This window comes from Nothobranchius furzeri, chromosome 7 (genome assembly GCF_043380555.1).
Source record: "Nothobranchius furzeri strain GRZ-AD chromosome 7, NfurGRZ-RIMD1, whole genome shotgun sequence".
NCBI classification, from domain to species: Eukaryota; Metazoa; Chordata; class Actinopteri; order Cyprinodontiformes; family Nothobranchiidae; genus Nothobranchius; species Nothobranchius furzeri.
Window position 1 is genome coordinate 51,043,162 of NC_091747.1, and position 15,462 is coordinate 51,058,623.

At 40.6% G+C, this 15,462-nt stretch overlaps 2 protein-coding genes across 2 annotated transcripts; one reads left to right on the forward strand and one right to left on the reverse strand.

Moving 5' to 3' along the window:
* Positions 1-56: 56 nt before the first annotated feature.
* usp12a (ubiquitin specific peptidase 12a) lies at positions 57-7,384 on the reverse strand. Its single transcript, XM_015955204.3, has 9 exons — positions 7,225-7,384; positions 6,331-6,411; positions 2,788-3,001; positions 2,476-2,711; positions 2,314-2,390; positions 1,322-1,405; positions 981-1,178; positions 459-537; positions 57-380 (listed from the first exon to the last, which is right to left on the reverse strand). Exons 1-9 carry the CDS (start codon positions 7,270-7,272, stop codon positions 279-281), a joined length of 1,119 nt encoding a protein of 372 aa, XP_015810690.1. The 5' UTR covers positions 7,273-7,384; the 3' UTR covers positions 57-278.
* A 443-nt stretch (positions 7,385-7,827) lies between these two features.
* rpl21 (ribosomal protein L21) lies at positions 7,828-10,488 on the forward strand. The gene is made up of 6 exons (XM_015955205.3): positions 7,828-8,202; positions 8,722-8,800; positions 9,156-9,217; positions 9,507-9,619; positions 10,050-10,200; positions 10,366-10,488. Exons 2-6 carry the CDS (start codon positions 8,734-8,736, stop codon positions 10,453-10,455), a joined length of 483 nt encoding a protein of 160 aa, XP_015810691.1. The 5' UTR covers positions 7,828-8,202; positions 8,722-8,733; the 3' UTR covers positions 10,456-10,488.
* The last annotated feature ends 4,974 nt before the right edge of the window (positions 10,489-15,462 follow it).

The following is a 15,462-nucleotide window of genomic DNA, read 5'->3' on the forward strand; positions in this document are numbered from 1 at the left end:
CATACAAGCAATCAACATCTGTACAACCCTCAGTCTTTTTTTTTAACTATCAGTTTCATTACCTGTCCTCGCAGCAGCAGCAGAAGTAGCGGCGGCGGATGACAGGACAATAAGGAAATGGAGGCCGTTGGGGTTCAGCTAGTAATTAGAGAGAACATCCAGAGCTGAGCTTCAGTGCCGAGTCCGTGAAAAGCACAGGTGTGAGTTACAGCGGTGGTGTTTCACAGTCCGCTGCCCTCACAGCAGAAGCGGGAGCAGCAACGCACTCGGGTCCACGTTTAGTCTCTGGACTGGTAAAACAGGATGTAGCCCGACTCGGAGTTTTTGGAGATTTCGGAAGTGAGGCCATAAAATTCCTCTATGGCCTGAGCGTCAATTTTCTACGAGGGCAGAATCAGGAGGAAGCGTTAGAGAAAACACACACATGCGGCCTGAAACAGACGCCAGCGCTCACTCACCTCCACGATGTCATCATCAAAGAGTAACCAGAAGTCGTGACTTTTCACGATGGCGATATAATGACCCCTGTTTGGACCACTGAGGAGAAAACCAGTTTTGTCTCAATAAAGGTTCGTCACGCGTTTAAGTTTGTGTAAAAACACACTTCCTGTCAGACAAACCAGCATCGGTGTGACCAGCGAGGCCCAGCAAAGAAACTAAAAACCATCAGGATTGTTTCATCTTACAGCACTCACTCAAGAGAGTTTTATTTAATTATCTAGATAGTTTGGCTCTGGTCGTTTTAAAGTTAAATAAATCCTTCCACGCCACAGATCAGGCAGGAAGATAGAAAAAGCTGCCATTTTTAAGCATAAACAAACTTTCCTCTGACTTGTGTAAAATTCAAAACCAGTTTGCCGAGTCTCCAAACTCTTTTAGGCTGACCAACGTGTTTTATATTTGATGTCAACAAAATTCCACTTGCACTAACAAAGTATGGTAAATAGATAGATTACGATGTTCTGAGCTTGTGTAATCACCTCCCACAATGCACCACCACAGCGACCAGGTCGTATAACCTCTCAGGATTGGTGGCGTCCCCGGAGGTGTTGAAGAGGCGGAGCTCCAGGGGGAAGACGACGCGATAAGACAGCTTGGTGTATCGCTGCAGCTGCTCCATGTACTTAAAGCGCTTCAGGTGCAGAGCCAGGATCATCGGCAGCTTTTTTACTCGCATCCTACGTTTTTTTATATATACATATATATATATATATATATATATATATATATATATATATATTAAAAAAAAGACTCTCGTTAGAAAAATGGAGGTTAACGCCCCAAAACACAAAGATTTACAAAGAAATAACGGCATCCTGACCTCTTGTGTGCCTCCTGCTTGCTTCTACATTCCTCACAGTAGTATTTGTACTCGCTGCACAGCGTCTCCGTGTTACTGAAACCTCTGACAGGAAACAAACAGATGGAAACAGTTCAGTTCATTTAGAAACTGATACTCTGGTGTAGTTTATGCAAAATACGCATCGATTTAAATCCAAACATCCAACACAGCTTGTATCACTGAAACCGTTAACCAGGAAGTAGCAGCAGAGCTTTATTCTACAGAGCTGATCTAAAATGTACTCACTCGGCTTAGCGCGAATCAAAGATCATTAAAGATGGCTTCCAGTACGCGAGAATTTGTTTGAATTTAAAACAACGACCCAACGCCATTTCATTGTCTTGACGTCTTCACCAAACCTCGGTGTGCTCACTTCTAAAATGCTCTAACAATTTACAGATCTCACAAAGTCAGGCTTGAGATGCTAAATGGGGTGGGGTTCTGAACAGACTCTGCATCACACACACTTGTTTACACACACTCCCTTACAGATATTGATTTCAAGAACTTTAATCTACTTTTATAGTGCAGTTAGCAATGAGAGAACACAAAGACACTGTTATTTGGTAGATATCAGATGTCTCCATTAGTATCTGCTTCTACTCTGACGCTGCCCTGATCTCCGTTAGGAGGCTTTCCAGCTGATTTTGCTAAAATAAATCATTGATTGGTTTAAAGCGGAGCACTGAAGGGACGTAAACACACAGGTACTCTTGCAGCAAACACAAAAGCACGAGTCAGAACATTACAAGGCAAAAAAGGGCTTTTTGTGCCAATAATGTTGAAAAAGTTGTGCAAATGCACCTGAAGGAGTAAGAAAACGTTGCACGATCCCCTAAAACCCTGAAGGTTAGACCTTTTGTCTCAGCAGTCGTCACAAATCCCCCGAGAATTACAGCCTTCAAATGTCACTTTTGATTATGAGCGACTTCGACCTGCTGCAGCTCGAGGGTGAGAGTGTGATTCTTTACCGGAGGCAGTGTGTGATGGAGGTATTCTGTTCCACGTCCACAGAAAGGTCCAGAAAGTCTTCATCTTTGCTGCTAATCTGAAAATATTAGAAGAAATGTAGAGATAAATAAGCAAAAATCAAATAATTTGAAATGATGTCTGACAGAGAAGTCTCCTCTCACCGTTTCACAGGTGAGACAGCGCGTCTCGTTGGTCAGAGTGCCTTGGAAGATCTCGTGGACCCAGGTGGGAGCCGGCGTGGCGTTGCTGTTGTTGTTCTGGGAGTCCAACGTGCCGTTGGCAAGGCGGCCGTTGGTTTTCTCCTGCTTCCTCTCTTCCTGAAGCAGATCAGCGATGGTGTTGAGCAGGTAGTTCAAGAACTCGTGGGCATCCTGCTGCATGTAGTTGTCAAACAGCTCTGTGGAAACGAAAAGAACAGACACTTACGAGGTGCTACAGGCTCAGCGGGACATTCTGGGTGAGGCCACACTGACCGTTCTCCTTGCGCAGCCGTGTGATGAACTTCTTGGGTGGTATGACGCCCACTTTCCTTTTCTGGTTGGCGATGCTGTGGAAAAGGTCGGCCAGGCAGGTGAGCAGGTTCTCCTTTCGCCGCGGCTGGCTGCGGTACGCCAGGATCTTCTCCCGGAACGGCCGGCAGAAGTACAGAGCCTGTAGCACTGAGTTGCAGTAGCAGGTGTTCCCAAACTGAGGAGATAATTCAGCAGCAAAAGCACCAGGAGTAAACAAATCTGATTCGTCCCAGACCAACTTGCATGGTTGATTAGGCTTAAGCATGTTTCTTCATCTGCATGAGTTGTGAAACAGGTGACATCATAAGCATCAGGGACAAAAACGTGCTGCTCAGATTGGTGCTCATCAGTGGTAGTTTATGGTCATAATCTTAATATTCTCTCTATTTCTGACAGATGGGATGCTCCACAATTATGTAAATAAAACATTTTATTAGGGATGGACAATATATCGGCATCAATATCGGCCGATGTTGAGTCATTTTGTAACATCGGTATCGGTCCAAAAAAAAAAAAAAAAAAAAAAACGGGCCGATATTATCTACCGATATTTTCAGAGGATGAGAGGGGTGATGTGAATTTGTTTTCATGTCACAGTGAATGAAATCATCTCAGAACTGTAAATGTGTGTGTTGTGTGTACATAATAACAAAAATTCAGCTTCAATAATATTCATTCTATACAAAATCTGCTGATGGTAGAAGCATTAATGTCAGTATATCGGTATTGGCAAATATCGGTTATCGGCCATAACAGTGATCTCCATATTGGATATCGGTATCGGCCCAAAAATTTCATATCGGTGCATCGCTACATTTATCAAATTAAAGCAATCCATTCTACCACCGATCATTTGTAATGGATCATTTTTAGGTCTAATCAGATCATTCATATCAGAAAATGGTAAAAATAAATAAAAATCCTGGGAAGGTATAAAGAAACATATATATTTTTTAATCATTTTAAAAATGATGATAAAGAGTGGATCATGCAACAAGTCAGTCTGACTAATAACTCCTAAATCTTTTTAAAAAGGCAAACAAAGATCTGAACAGTCCTTTTACCAGTCTCCACATCATTTAAGAGATGTTTTAGAGCAGGGGTGTCCAAACTTTTCAAGACAAGGGCAAAAATCATTAAGTTAAAGGGACTTTACGGAGTTTTTAATTTTTATGCTCGCGATTGCCCCCTCAGGCCAAAAGCGTAACGGCAGCTTCAATAGTAGGCTCGTGCACGAGGCGCGCATGCTGTACGTGCACACTCCTTAATGAAAATAACTGCTGAGACAGTCTCTCGTGTGTGTGTGTGTGTGTGTGTGTGTGTGTGTGTGTGTGTGTGTGTGTGTGTGTGTGTGTGTGTGTGTGTGTGTGTGGCCGGGAGGACAGAGGACAGGAGAACGCGCAGCTAATTAATTAAATAATTTGGTTCTGTACCTTTCTCTTCAGCACAGACAAAGGTTTAAGATGGGTCAGTCCGTCAGCTTCACAGAGCTTCCCTTCCCTTGCTTGAAAAATTGTTCCAAAATGAAAGTTGAACCCACATCTTTTTTTATCTGTGAATTCAATGCCGTTCGGCGAGTCTCAAATAAAAATTTGGGCATCTTACTGTAAAAAAAATATACCATTAATGTAAAAAAGAAACTCTAAATAAACTATGTTCACACCCAGAATCGAACCCGGGTCTTCTGCACGAGAGTCCGACGTCCTACTAGGTGAGCTAAAGCGCCAGTGACGTCTTTTGTATCTGTAACTTTTATATCCTTGATGACACCTGAAAACACGTCAATCCAAAGAACGGTTCGGAGCGAAAATGGCTATTTTGTTGCTAATTTGCAGGAAATATCTAGAAGAAAGTTCTACAGAAAGTAGCTAAAGCCGGGTGTACACTGTGCGACTTTCATTTTTCCAGTCGTGGGAGAATCCACGACATCGGGGAGAGTTTTGCACCGAGCGGTCGTGTAGTGTACAGGAGGTTACGAGAGGCGATTAACACCACGTGGCCAGCTACCGATCAGCAATCGTGAGCTCGCACGGACTTCTGGCGTGTTTAATATTTCGCTCGTCCCTCGTGAGGGTATCGCACTGTTGAAGCGGCGCAGCGAGCAGCTGCGACCCAAAATGTATCAGAACCGCTCACGGCGCATGCGCAATCCTGCATCAACACCGCTCGCCCGCTATTTCCCTAATAACACACATTGTTCGTTTTTGTTTCTACACGTTTTTTTACTCACAAGGATTGTCAAGAAAGCGTGTTTGTCGTGTTCATGTCAAACTAAATTGATCACAAAACACAGATTTACTTTCTTTATTTCGTTTTCCTCATCCAACCCCCATAAATCCCTGTGTCCTCCTGCAGCACTCCCGAAGGACAACAGGCAAAACAAGACAAAAAAGTCTGGACGTGTTGAGTAAAAACTGCTATTTTTAGCATATTTTTAGGGCCGACGTGTTGCTACCAGACGTACAGTGTGAGCAGTCAGGTCGCATCCGAGAACTGGGTCGTACAGTGTGAGCGCATGACTCGTGAGATCTGCCCTGCGAGGAAGTCGTACAGTTTGAGCTGAAGCTGAACGCTGCGAGTGAAAAAGTGGCACAGTGTACGCCCGGCTTAAGGGTCCTCAGAAATGTAGCTAGGTTTGTCACTAGGCGTTAGGAACAGCGACAAAGTTGCACTGCCTCTCTCTCTCTGCTGCTAAAGCTACTGATAGCAAATGCTACGGGCGATGCCTGAGCGTGAACGCGCATGAAGCAGCCTGCTCGACCCAAACATCTCTCTTTTTCTGTGATTTTACAGAAAAACAGGCAATCACAGTAAAAATGCCAGGGCTCATTCTACAGGACCAGGGCATTGCAGGAGAATGTATGAAGAAGAAATGTATTATTTCTATACATGTTTTGGCTGTCAAACTTCCATATTGCCCCTTTAAAAGTCCTTGTGGGCAACAGAAATGTGATTTGTTTTATTTAAAAAAGCCAAAATGATTTTAAAGTGACCGTTTAAGTTGTTAGTTTGCAGGTTAACGTCAGCTTTGCTTCTGGAAATCACTCTCAGTGGTACATAGATGGATAAAAAAACTGTAAAATTCATGTGCTGACTATCGCTGCAGCGTCATTTAAATTCAGGCAGATCTAATCATTATTCACTACTTTTTTTTAAATCATGAAATTAAAAGTTTTACCTTTCTGCCTTTTAAGTTGCATCCAAAAACTCCAAGAAATTGTCGCGATTAAATCATGAATAAAAGTCAAACGTAACTATAAGAGAAAATTAAAGGATTATTGTACAACCAACTAATCAATATTAGATTAAAACCTTGACTATGACTCATATATTAGCTGCTGCAGTTATAACTTCAGTGTTTATGACTCATTTAAACAATCAGGTTCAGCTCAGCAGGACTTGCATCTGTACCAACTCTCTACATACAAGAATAATATCTATGGCCAAAGATCAAAGATCAAGTTGTGATTTCAATATTGTGCTAATCTTTCAGCGGTCACTTACATTGACCAGGCCAAAGTAGTGTTCGTTAACCGGAAACTGCTCAGATCCAATCTCTTTCTCCAGAGCAGAGGCATTGGCGCCCTGTAAAAAGCACAAAACATGTCTTACTGTCCCCTACATGATATGAACTGTGAGTTAGGATGGATGAACATTAGCATTGTGTATAAATCAGCATTTTACAACAGTTTTGTGGCTGAAAGTAGACAAGTTTGTACTTAATCTTCCCCAAAGGCTTTTAAATGTAAAACTGTGAGGATGTATGTGTGAGTAAACACAAAAAGCATCCATGTTTGACCCTGATTTGGTGTGTGTTTATACATCACTTCTATACTTGATGAGATTAAGATTCAGAAGACAGGAACACAAAACTGCGCCCCTAATGTCAATGTCGTCATTATATGTCATGAAATATAAATCATTTCTTTCTGAAACATTAAAGTATTTAAATCTCGTGATTCAACGTTTTAACACATATTTTAGGCCACTCGTTTCCCAGTTTTAAGTCATCCATAACCCAGCTGTTCCAGTTGTTGACATACACTGATTTTAGCTTTAGCATGTTAGCTTCGAACCACAGCTTCAGCAGGTGCAGTGTCACCGTCCTCGCATAAACTGTTATAAATATCAGTTAATTAGGCTGTAAAGTTAAAGGTTAAAACGCAGGAAAGATTTATGTTTCTTAATGTAGGCGTGAGAGGGGGAAAGGAGGTGCGGAGGAGCGTGAAGGCGGTGGGTGGCTGCCCGCTTACTACAAACCGAATACTGCTTGCCTAGCACAATAACTGCTTTCATTTATATTTTCGCGGTTTAAATAGCTAATATCGCTGTGGTTGTAAATTTTAAACTGACCTATATAGAGTGAATAAAGCCAAAATGAAACAGTCGTGAGCTCACCATGGTACAAAAAGAGGCAAATTTGGAGACTGTCATTAGGATTTCCATTCGGCTAACGCCATCTTCCACAACACAGCCGCGCGCTGACAGAACTGGGCTGGTTCCCCTCGTGAGGACGGGCAGGCTACTGCGGCTCAGCCGCTGCCGCTCCGAAAATACAAGAGCATTCCCTGCCTGCTTCTTCCGCCGTCGTTTTGTTGCTGCAACTGAATCTGGTCTTCAGGCAAAGTGCCAATTCAGAAATCATTTTTACCACAAAGATAAAATATGCGTTCGATTGGACTCGTTAAAACAGTTTAAGTACTATATAAGTACTATTTTAAGTATTTATACTTTTACCTGTTTACTTTTGTTAATTTAAAAAACTTTATTTTCAAGACATTCGCATACTATTTTAAGTATTTATACTTTTACCTGTTTACTTTTGTTAATTTAAAAAACTTTATTTTCAAGACATTCGCATTTAAACATTATTAGCGAAACAATCCAATATTTTTTGTATTCTATTTGAAGACCGGTGTCCTGTACCGACAGCGGATGTGAAAGGCAATGTTTGGAAGACTTAATGTCCGACTGTTAAATATTTTGCGTTAAATGTCATTACAGAAATAGATCTCAGTACCGATTTCAAAATACATGTATTTTATTCTCAACGTTTATTCTTCTTACCTAGATTCAGTTCTCACTTACAGTGACTAGCTGGCCAAGACGCATTACAGACAGATATAATATTCAGGTGATGATTGAAATTAGAATAATTTGCTCTAAAACAAATTACATAAAAATGGACAAAAAATACACAAAAACAAATAACAAGGGTAAACATGTATTTAATTTTTAAATCACCCAACCGAGAGACAGAGAGCAGACAGAGTTACTCTTTTTAGTTTAGGCAATGTTGCGGTCTGATAAGGAGGAGGAGCTCGGGGGCCTTCAGTCTCCCTTTCCGCCGTACCCGCCATCTTGTAGACACCGGGGGTAAGATGCTCTCCTTTTTAATGTGGATTTTCTTCCCAATTCCACCTTCGTTCGTGCTTATTTGTTATTAGAAACGGACCAAAGACGTTTCTTTACACCATATTGTGTTAATTTATGTTGAAACACGTTTCCTGTTTGAGTGTTGTTCGTTAAATATAAGCGGGACCCGCAGCGTGGCTTTCCCATGCGGCCCTACTAGACTGTTTCAACACAGTACCTCTTATCACGCACTTAAAGTCACAAACCGATCCTATCGCGTAGAATGTTTTTATAAATCTTAAAAAGATGTATTATTGCTTATATATATTATTGCTTATAGTTGACAAGTTGGATATTGTCACCCTTTGGTGCTCATGTTAGCAGTTTGCATTACCTAGCACGGTGTTACAACCATCTGAAACACTGACAATATTTACCCGATACTTTAAAGTCCAGATAAATATAAGTTTTTGCCATTTAAGAATATACTGTTTCATAATTTTTATTGTGAAGTAGTAATGCAAGTATTTCCATCTCCAGTGATCAGGCATCATGACGAACACCAGAGGCAAAAGGAGGGGGACGAGGTACATGTTCAGCAGGCCGTTCCGCAAGCATGGTGAGTATCTTCATTTAACTTTAGCAATCAGATAATTTACCACGTAAGCAAAGGACTCACAGATAAGCAGATGTCTTAATTTTTTCCCAAAAAAGGAAGAAGCACATCTTTCCATCTAAAGAAGCAGTTTGACATTAAGCTTGTTTTGTACTCAGTACACGTCTTGTACCAGTTTATTTATTTGGCATACTCCCAATTGTGACGTGTATTTTGCAATAATGAGTTATTCTGATATAAAGTGGAATAAGATCATAACTGGTCAGTTAAGATGCAACATGAGTTAATGGACTTGGATCTAGACACGCATTTTACTGGTTAGTACGCAGTCCACAAATATAGTTTTTCATCTTTACAGGCCCTGTCCCTCTGTCAACATACATGCGCATCTACAAGAAAGGAGACATCGTAGACATCAAGGTAGGAAACTAAAGACATTCACGTTGATTCAGTTTCCTCAATATTGCAAACCATTGAGTTTGAATTTATTTTTAAATGTACATAGGTTTATTAAAAACGTCAAGCACAGGTCTTCTTTAAAAGGCCATCAAGTACTTTTAGAAATGTGTGATTTCCAATGAAGCCCAAATTCTGGGTTTTATTTTGGCACAGGTGTTTGCAGATGGATTTGATTGTCATTTCACTTGACTTCTTCAAATCAAAATAAACACTTTATTTCACGCTGTGACAAGATGTGATCTATTTTCAGGGCACAGGTACCATTCAAAAAGGTATGCCTCACAAATGCTACCATGGCAAGACGGGTCGAGTCTACAATGTGACCCAACATGCTGTTGGCATCATTGTCAACAAGCAGGTCAAGTGAGTAGAAACTTTTGTAATTTTGTGACAACTTTTCTGTGCACTTCATTTAAACTGCTTGTTTTTGTTATTTAGTTTGCGGTGAAAGACTTAAGCTACAGAATTCAAGATTGAATTAAAATTTAACACAAGTGCACAAACTTTGTGTGCATCTTAGTGTTTTGGTTACAATTTGTTTCTTTTGTTTCTAAAACCTTTTGATTTAATCATGTATTATGTAACCCCACCTTCACTTTGCCGCCTGGAGCCTTCCTGTCCTGGCCGGTCATTCGTGTGGGGGACAATAGCTCAGCCTTAATCACCTCCAGCTTAAGATTCTGTTCTGAGATTGGGGTGTGTCGAGGAAACAGTTGTCAATGATCTAAGGTTTTCCCATGATTGAGGGTTTACATATTTGATGGGGTATTTTGCCTTCTTTTTGGTTTTTCAGAGGCAAGATCTTGGCCAAAAGGATTAACGTGCGCATCGAGCACATCAAACACTCGAAGAGCAGGGACAGCTTCCTGCAGCGCGTCAAAGAGAATGAGCGCAAAAAGCTGGAGGCCAAGCAGAAAGGCACCTGGGTGGAGCTGAAACGTCAGGTATGAGCCGATTATAGCTCCATTATGAGGATTAACCGATAATTGTGCTGCTCAGTCTCTTAACAGCACCCAGACTAGAATATAAAAATGTCAGTGCATGCAGTCTTCACCATCGACAAGTTGTATCACATAATTCCTAATTTCCTGTCATCCTTTCCTCCTCAGCCTGCTCCTCCTCGTGAGGCACACTTTGTCAGCACCAAGAAGAACGAGCCACAGCTTCTGGAGCCCATCCCGTACGAGTTCATGGCATAAAGTGCTTAACATAATAAAGTATTTGTACACCTGCTGGATGTCATTTTGATGTTTATTCACAAGTGTCACAAAGATCTAATTAACAGGTTTTTATACTAAAGTTTGGTAACTTTTGAAAAAATAATTGTAAATAAAATTAAAAAAAAGAAAATTATATTAAGTTGCATAGCTTTTTCATTCGCATCTACAATGGTTTGATATTCCTGCATTTTTAGGCGTAATACCAGATAATGTAGGAAAATAAGCAGAAATAAGATCTTAGCTTCTGATTTTTGCAAATTTACATGAAATGCGGATCGTCTTGAAAAAAATGTGCACTAAAGCACAAAGATGATGGACTTAATTTTTGAAGTTATTTTCAAATGGTGCAGCTTCTAACCTGTTCCAGTAAATTAAATGCATTTGTGCCTAAGTGTAGCACTGGGCTAACAGCATATTTAAGATCTTTGCATCGCAATTTTTAGAATCAGCAAGATTTTGTGTTAAAATATCTTGAATATATATATTTTGGGGGTTAGGGTTGGGTCAGGTCAGTCTTGAATGTTCGCAGAAGTTAAAGGCTTCTTTATGGATAAATCCCATTTTGTGACATATAACACTACTAGTTATTTAAACAGTTTTTGGGAACGTTCCTGATAATAGTAAAAAAAAAAAAAGTGCATTAAATGCACGTTTTTATTAACTAGCCAATCAGGAAAGTTACCTCATATTCTAATGTTCTGAAATCCCTGCTTGTCGCAGCATTTTGTGTCACGTTTGTCTACAATAAACGCTTCATCAGACGACCCATGGGGGTGAAAATATGACTTCGAAAAAGTGATCTCCCAATTTTTTCTCTTATGATATGCTAAATAACCAAAAATATTGCTGTTAGATTATGACTGTTTGACTTTACAAATGGCACCCCATAACCCAAACATTTTTGGCCGGTCACACTAACTGATAGGGTAACACACGGCATAAATAAGTTATATGTACGTTTTTAACCATCACACTCTCCATTCATGCAGTCACGTGTGGTCTGAGGAGGGAAGGCAGTCATCGTGACTATTTAGACCAATAATGATGTAGTGGGAAATCAGTGTGTCCACTGACTGGTTTATGTTTGACTTCAACATGTTTATGGTCAAAATTGCTGAAATGTACCCATTTCCTGATCAAATACTTAAGCCCAAGTGGAGGCGATGAACTAGCTGCCTTGCTCTCACGCCTGCGCACATGGCAGGGCGCACGTGCCAAACCCCTGACAGATCATTTGCTGCTGTGGCCCCCAGACTCTGGAACTCTCTCCCCCTGAGCCTGATGTGGCAAGGTGGATAAACGAGGGCCCGGGCGGGATTCGATCCCCAGACTCCCGGGTGAGAGTCATACGCTCTAACCAGTCAGCCAAAGGGACAACCCCTTGGCCAAGTAGCCAGGGCGCATGATCTATCGGGATATTGTGACAGGATGTTCACACTGTCACACTGAGATCAGTGGACTCAGTGGTCTCCTTTAAAAAGCAGCTGAAGACTCACTTGTTCAAACTGGCTTTTGTATGACCTTTTCCAACACTCTCTCTTTATTCTGCTCTCCCCACCTATTCCACCTTCCTCAGGATCCACTGATTTTCCTATTTCCAATTATCTCTCTCTTTCTTAACATTTTTTTAATCACAATAGTCTATTTTTGCACATTTTACATATATTTTTAAACATTTTCTAAATGCTTTTTTATATTTTTACATCTTTTGTTTTTGTGAAGCGCCCCGTGATTTTCATCTTGAGAGGTGCTATAGAAATGATATTTTCTTCTTCTTCTTCTTCTGTTTCTATTGTGAGGCGCTGCACCGTCAGACTGGAGGCAGAGATGAACGCCTCTAGTCTCATACTATCAATAGAAGCTTTGGGGAATGTGTATTTGTAAGTCTGACTCCAGTCCACTCCAGCCAGTGCCTCCCCGGCCGGTCCTGAACCTCACCGCACGTCACTGCATTCACAGCCAAGCTCTGTCAACCATGCTCACTTGTTTGATGGTGTGAGAAAAGTGGTAAATCTTTTACTTTGCATTTCCCACACCCTGTAACATTTTCCTAATTTTAATCTTTTATATGTAAGTGTAGGCTCAATATTTTATAAATGAGAAAAAAATACTTTTATGGCTCCTCAAGGCTTGTGTTTGGCCAAAGGATGAAATGTTTTATCACAGTTACTCATCGTCTGTTTATTATAACAATAATCTTTTTCTCATAGACAACTACACTGACCTGTGTCAAAAGAGGGAGGCATTCATAAAGGGTGAGGACATCTGGAAAAGAGAGGAAGACAGGGGAGGAAAGAGGAAGATACAGCCCAACAGCAGGTGGATGGACAATGAGGACGAGAGTCAACAATCAAAAAAGGTAAATTAATTGATTAAAAGATGTGGAAATGGACAGCTCTCAAATTAATTGAGTACAATTGCATACAATACCTTAAATAAGTGACACTTTTACAAACTATGTTATGATAATATTCATATATTCCTATGAATTGCTATGAAACCTTTATTTAAAAAAACTTAAAAAGTTATTGTATCACTATACTCTGAGTATTCTAGTACTCAATATTTCCTTTTAGCACATGTATTATAATTTGCACCAATGCTCGTATACTATAAACTCTAAAATTTTGCAGCAAAAATTTAAAAAGGCATCCTGTCCTTCAAAAGAGGCTGCAGACCAAATGATTGAAGACTTGAAGAAGGATCTGATGGCAAGACAAAAAGATTTAGAGGTAATTTATCACATTTGAATATTTACAAGCTGTAGTTGTAAACATGCTACTTGTGTCTGAAACACATGACACTAACATGTTGTGTGTGTTTTGGTGTTGATTTCTGTGTCTTGCAGTCCCCAACCGAATATGAGGAGTCATCAGATGACGAGCTGCCTTCCAGGAACTGGAGCAAGGCACAAAGGCAAATAAAGCCGAGAATAAAAGGCTGAAAGAAGACAACTTTAAACACCCAATAGAAGCAATGAAAGGTATGTTTATATGATCAGTCTTTTCATGTAGAGACACGATAACTAGATTAGGATTTTATTTATCTTAAAGTTGCACAAAAAATGGCTGACTTTGTTTTTTTGTATGGTTTGAGAGTTTGCTTAAATAGCAGACATGGGGCTTTAATGTTTTAAAATAATTATTTATATCTTCATTCTCAACAGAGCTTCCAGCAGTCGGGCAGAACTTACGAGACATAGCTGAGCTATTGTCATCGATCTCAAGCAGTGCATCAGCCGGATCAACACTCGTGCAAACACCTGTACGAACACCAGCGCGATCAGAACTGCAACTTTCTGCACCCGCGTCTCCTCAGGTGGACTCTGCTGACTTGGTAATGCTTGTATTGCACTAGAATAGGGGTGGTGGTGGTGTAAACTTTCGTTGTCACCATTTTCACACCTTCTGAATTTGTATGCATCAGGTTGAAGAATGTCTCTTGGAAAAAGTCCAAAAATATAAGTGTTTACAACGATACGGAGCAATCGTTTTATTCATAGAAGTAGGGGAAACATGAGTTTAGAGGTGGGGACTGCATGAAGAGGTGTAGGACAGTAAGGGACACATTTGTCCATGTTAAAAAGTCTGAAATACATAAACACAAAATGTAATACGCTGTCATTCAGCAGAAACACGACTGTGGTGGCAGGAAACCACCAGATCATTATCATTATTAGGAATTATTATAAAACATCAGAATACATCTGTTACATACATACTCAGATAGAATTGTCAACAGAGAGTGTTTATGTTTATGTTTATTCCCTTGGCAGATGCTTTTATCCAAAGCGACTTACAATTTATAACCCATAGGGCATGTTGTGATCTGTGGGGGAAACCGGAGTACCCGGAGGGAACCCACGCATGCATGGGGAGAACACGCAACTCCACTCAGAAAGGCCGCAGCCGAGTTTTGAACCTGCAACCTTCGTGCAGCAAGGCAACAGTGCTAACCACTGCGCCACCATGCAGAGAGTGTGAAGTGTTTGGTTTTGAAAAAGTAATTTGTCTTGGCAAGTCGGTCAAAATGTCGACGATTTTGACTTTTTCAGAGTGGCTAATTGAAAATAACTATTGTTTTGCAGGTGTCTCTTGTGCCAGGCGAGTCAAAGTCCCCAGACAGGAGCTCAACTCTCTGCGGACTTCAAATCACTCAGTTTACATTGGAGACCTGGCAGTGCTCGTCAACGGCAGAAAAACGCTGTCTTGTGACCCCCCCCCCCCCCACACACACACACACACACACCACTTCACACTGGTTTACACACTTATCCGTTAGTGCAGTCAACCGCACAGCAGACTATTAACATTTTACTGTCAAATTACCTAAATAAACATGATGAAATGCTAAAAAGTGGCTTCTTCAAAAGTCTCTTATAAGTTTCAAAGTGTGTAAACGGTCTTTCTGCCACCTAGCATGACAGAACTAAATCCTGGCTATTCCAGCTGCAGAAAATGTATCTTCTGCTTCTTTCGACTATTTTAACAGCCAATCTAAAGACAACTAGGCTACATCGGAGACCTGGCAGTCCTCGTCTACGGCAGGGAAACGCTGTCTTGTGAGCTCATACTGTCTACTGTATCCCCAAAAATGGCAACAAAAAAAAAGATAATTTCCCTTGCCAAAAATTGATCACAGTGTCCTGGTCACGTGTAAAGGGTAAAATTTACCTAAATATTACCTTATTTATTATCTCTTGATGTTATCAGTGCCATCACAGGATGCTGGGTCTCTTCCACATTCATAAACACCACAAAAATGGCAACAAATGACAATTTCCCTAGCCAAAAATTGATCACAGTGTCCTGGTCACCTGCAAAGGGTTAAATTTACCTAAATATTACCTTATTTATTATCTCTTGATGTTATTAGTGCCATCACAGGATGCTGGGTCTCTTCCACATTCATAAACACCACAAAAATGGCAACAAATGATAATTTCCCTTGCCAAAAATTGATCACAGTGTCCTGGTCACCTGCAAA

Excerpts from the sequence above, each read along its gene's own strand:
- usp12a (XM_015955204.3), bottom strand. The coding sequence starts at position 7,272 with ATGGAAATCCTAATGACAGTCTCCAAATTTGCCTCTTTTTGTACCATG. Across the intron at positions 2,391-2,475 it reads GCTGTCTCACCTGTGAAACG|ATTAGCAGCAAAGATGAAGA; the intron begins GTGAGAGGAGAC and ends TAATATTTTCAG. Across the intron at positions 1,406-2,313 it reads TCCATCACACACTGCCTCCG|AGGTTTCAGTAACACGGAGA; the intron begins GTAAAGAATCAC and ends GTTTCCTGTCAG.
- rpl21 (XM_015955205.3), top strand. The coding sequence starts at position 8,734 with ATGACGAACACCAGAGGCAAAAGGAGGGGGACGAGGTACATGTTCAGC. Across the intron at positions 9,218-9,506 it reads GAGACATCGTAGACATCAAG|GGCACAGGTACCATTCAAAA; the intron begins GTAGGAAACTAA and ends ATCTATTTTCAG. Across the intron at positions 10,201-10,365 it reads GGGTGGAGCTGAAACGTCAG|CCTGCTCCTCCTCGTGAGGC; the intron begins GTATGAGCCGAT and ends TTTCCTCCTCAG.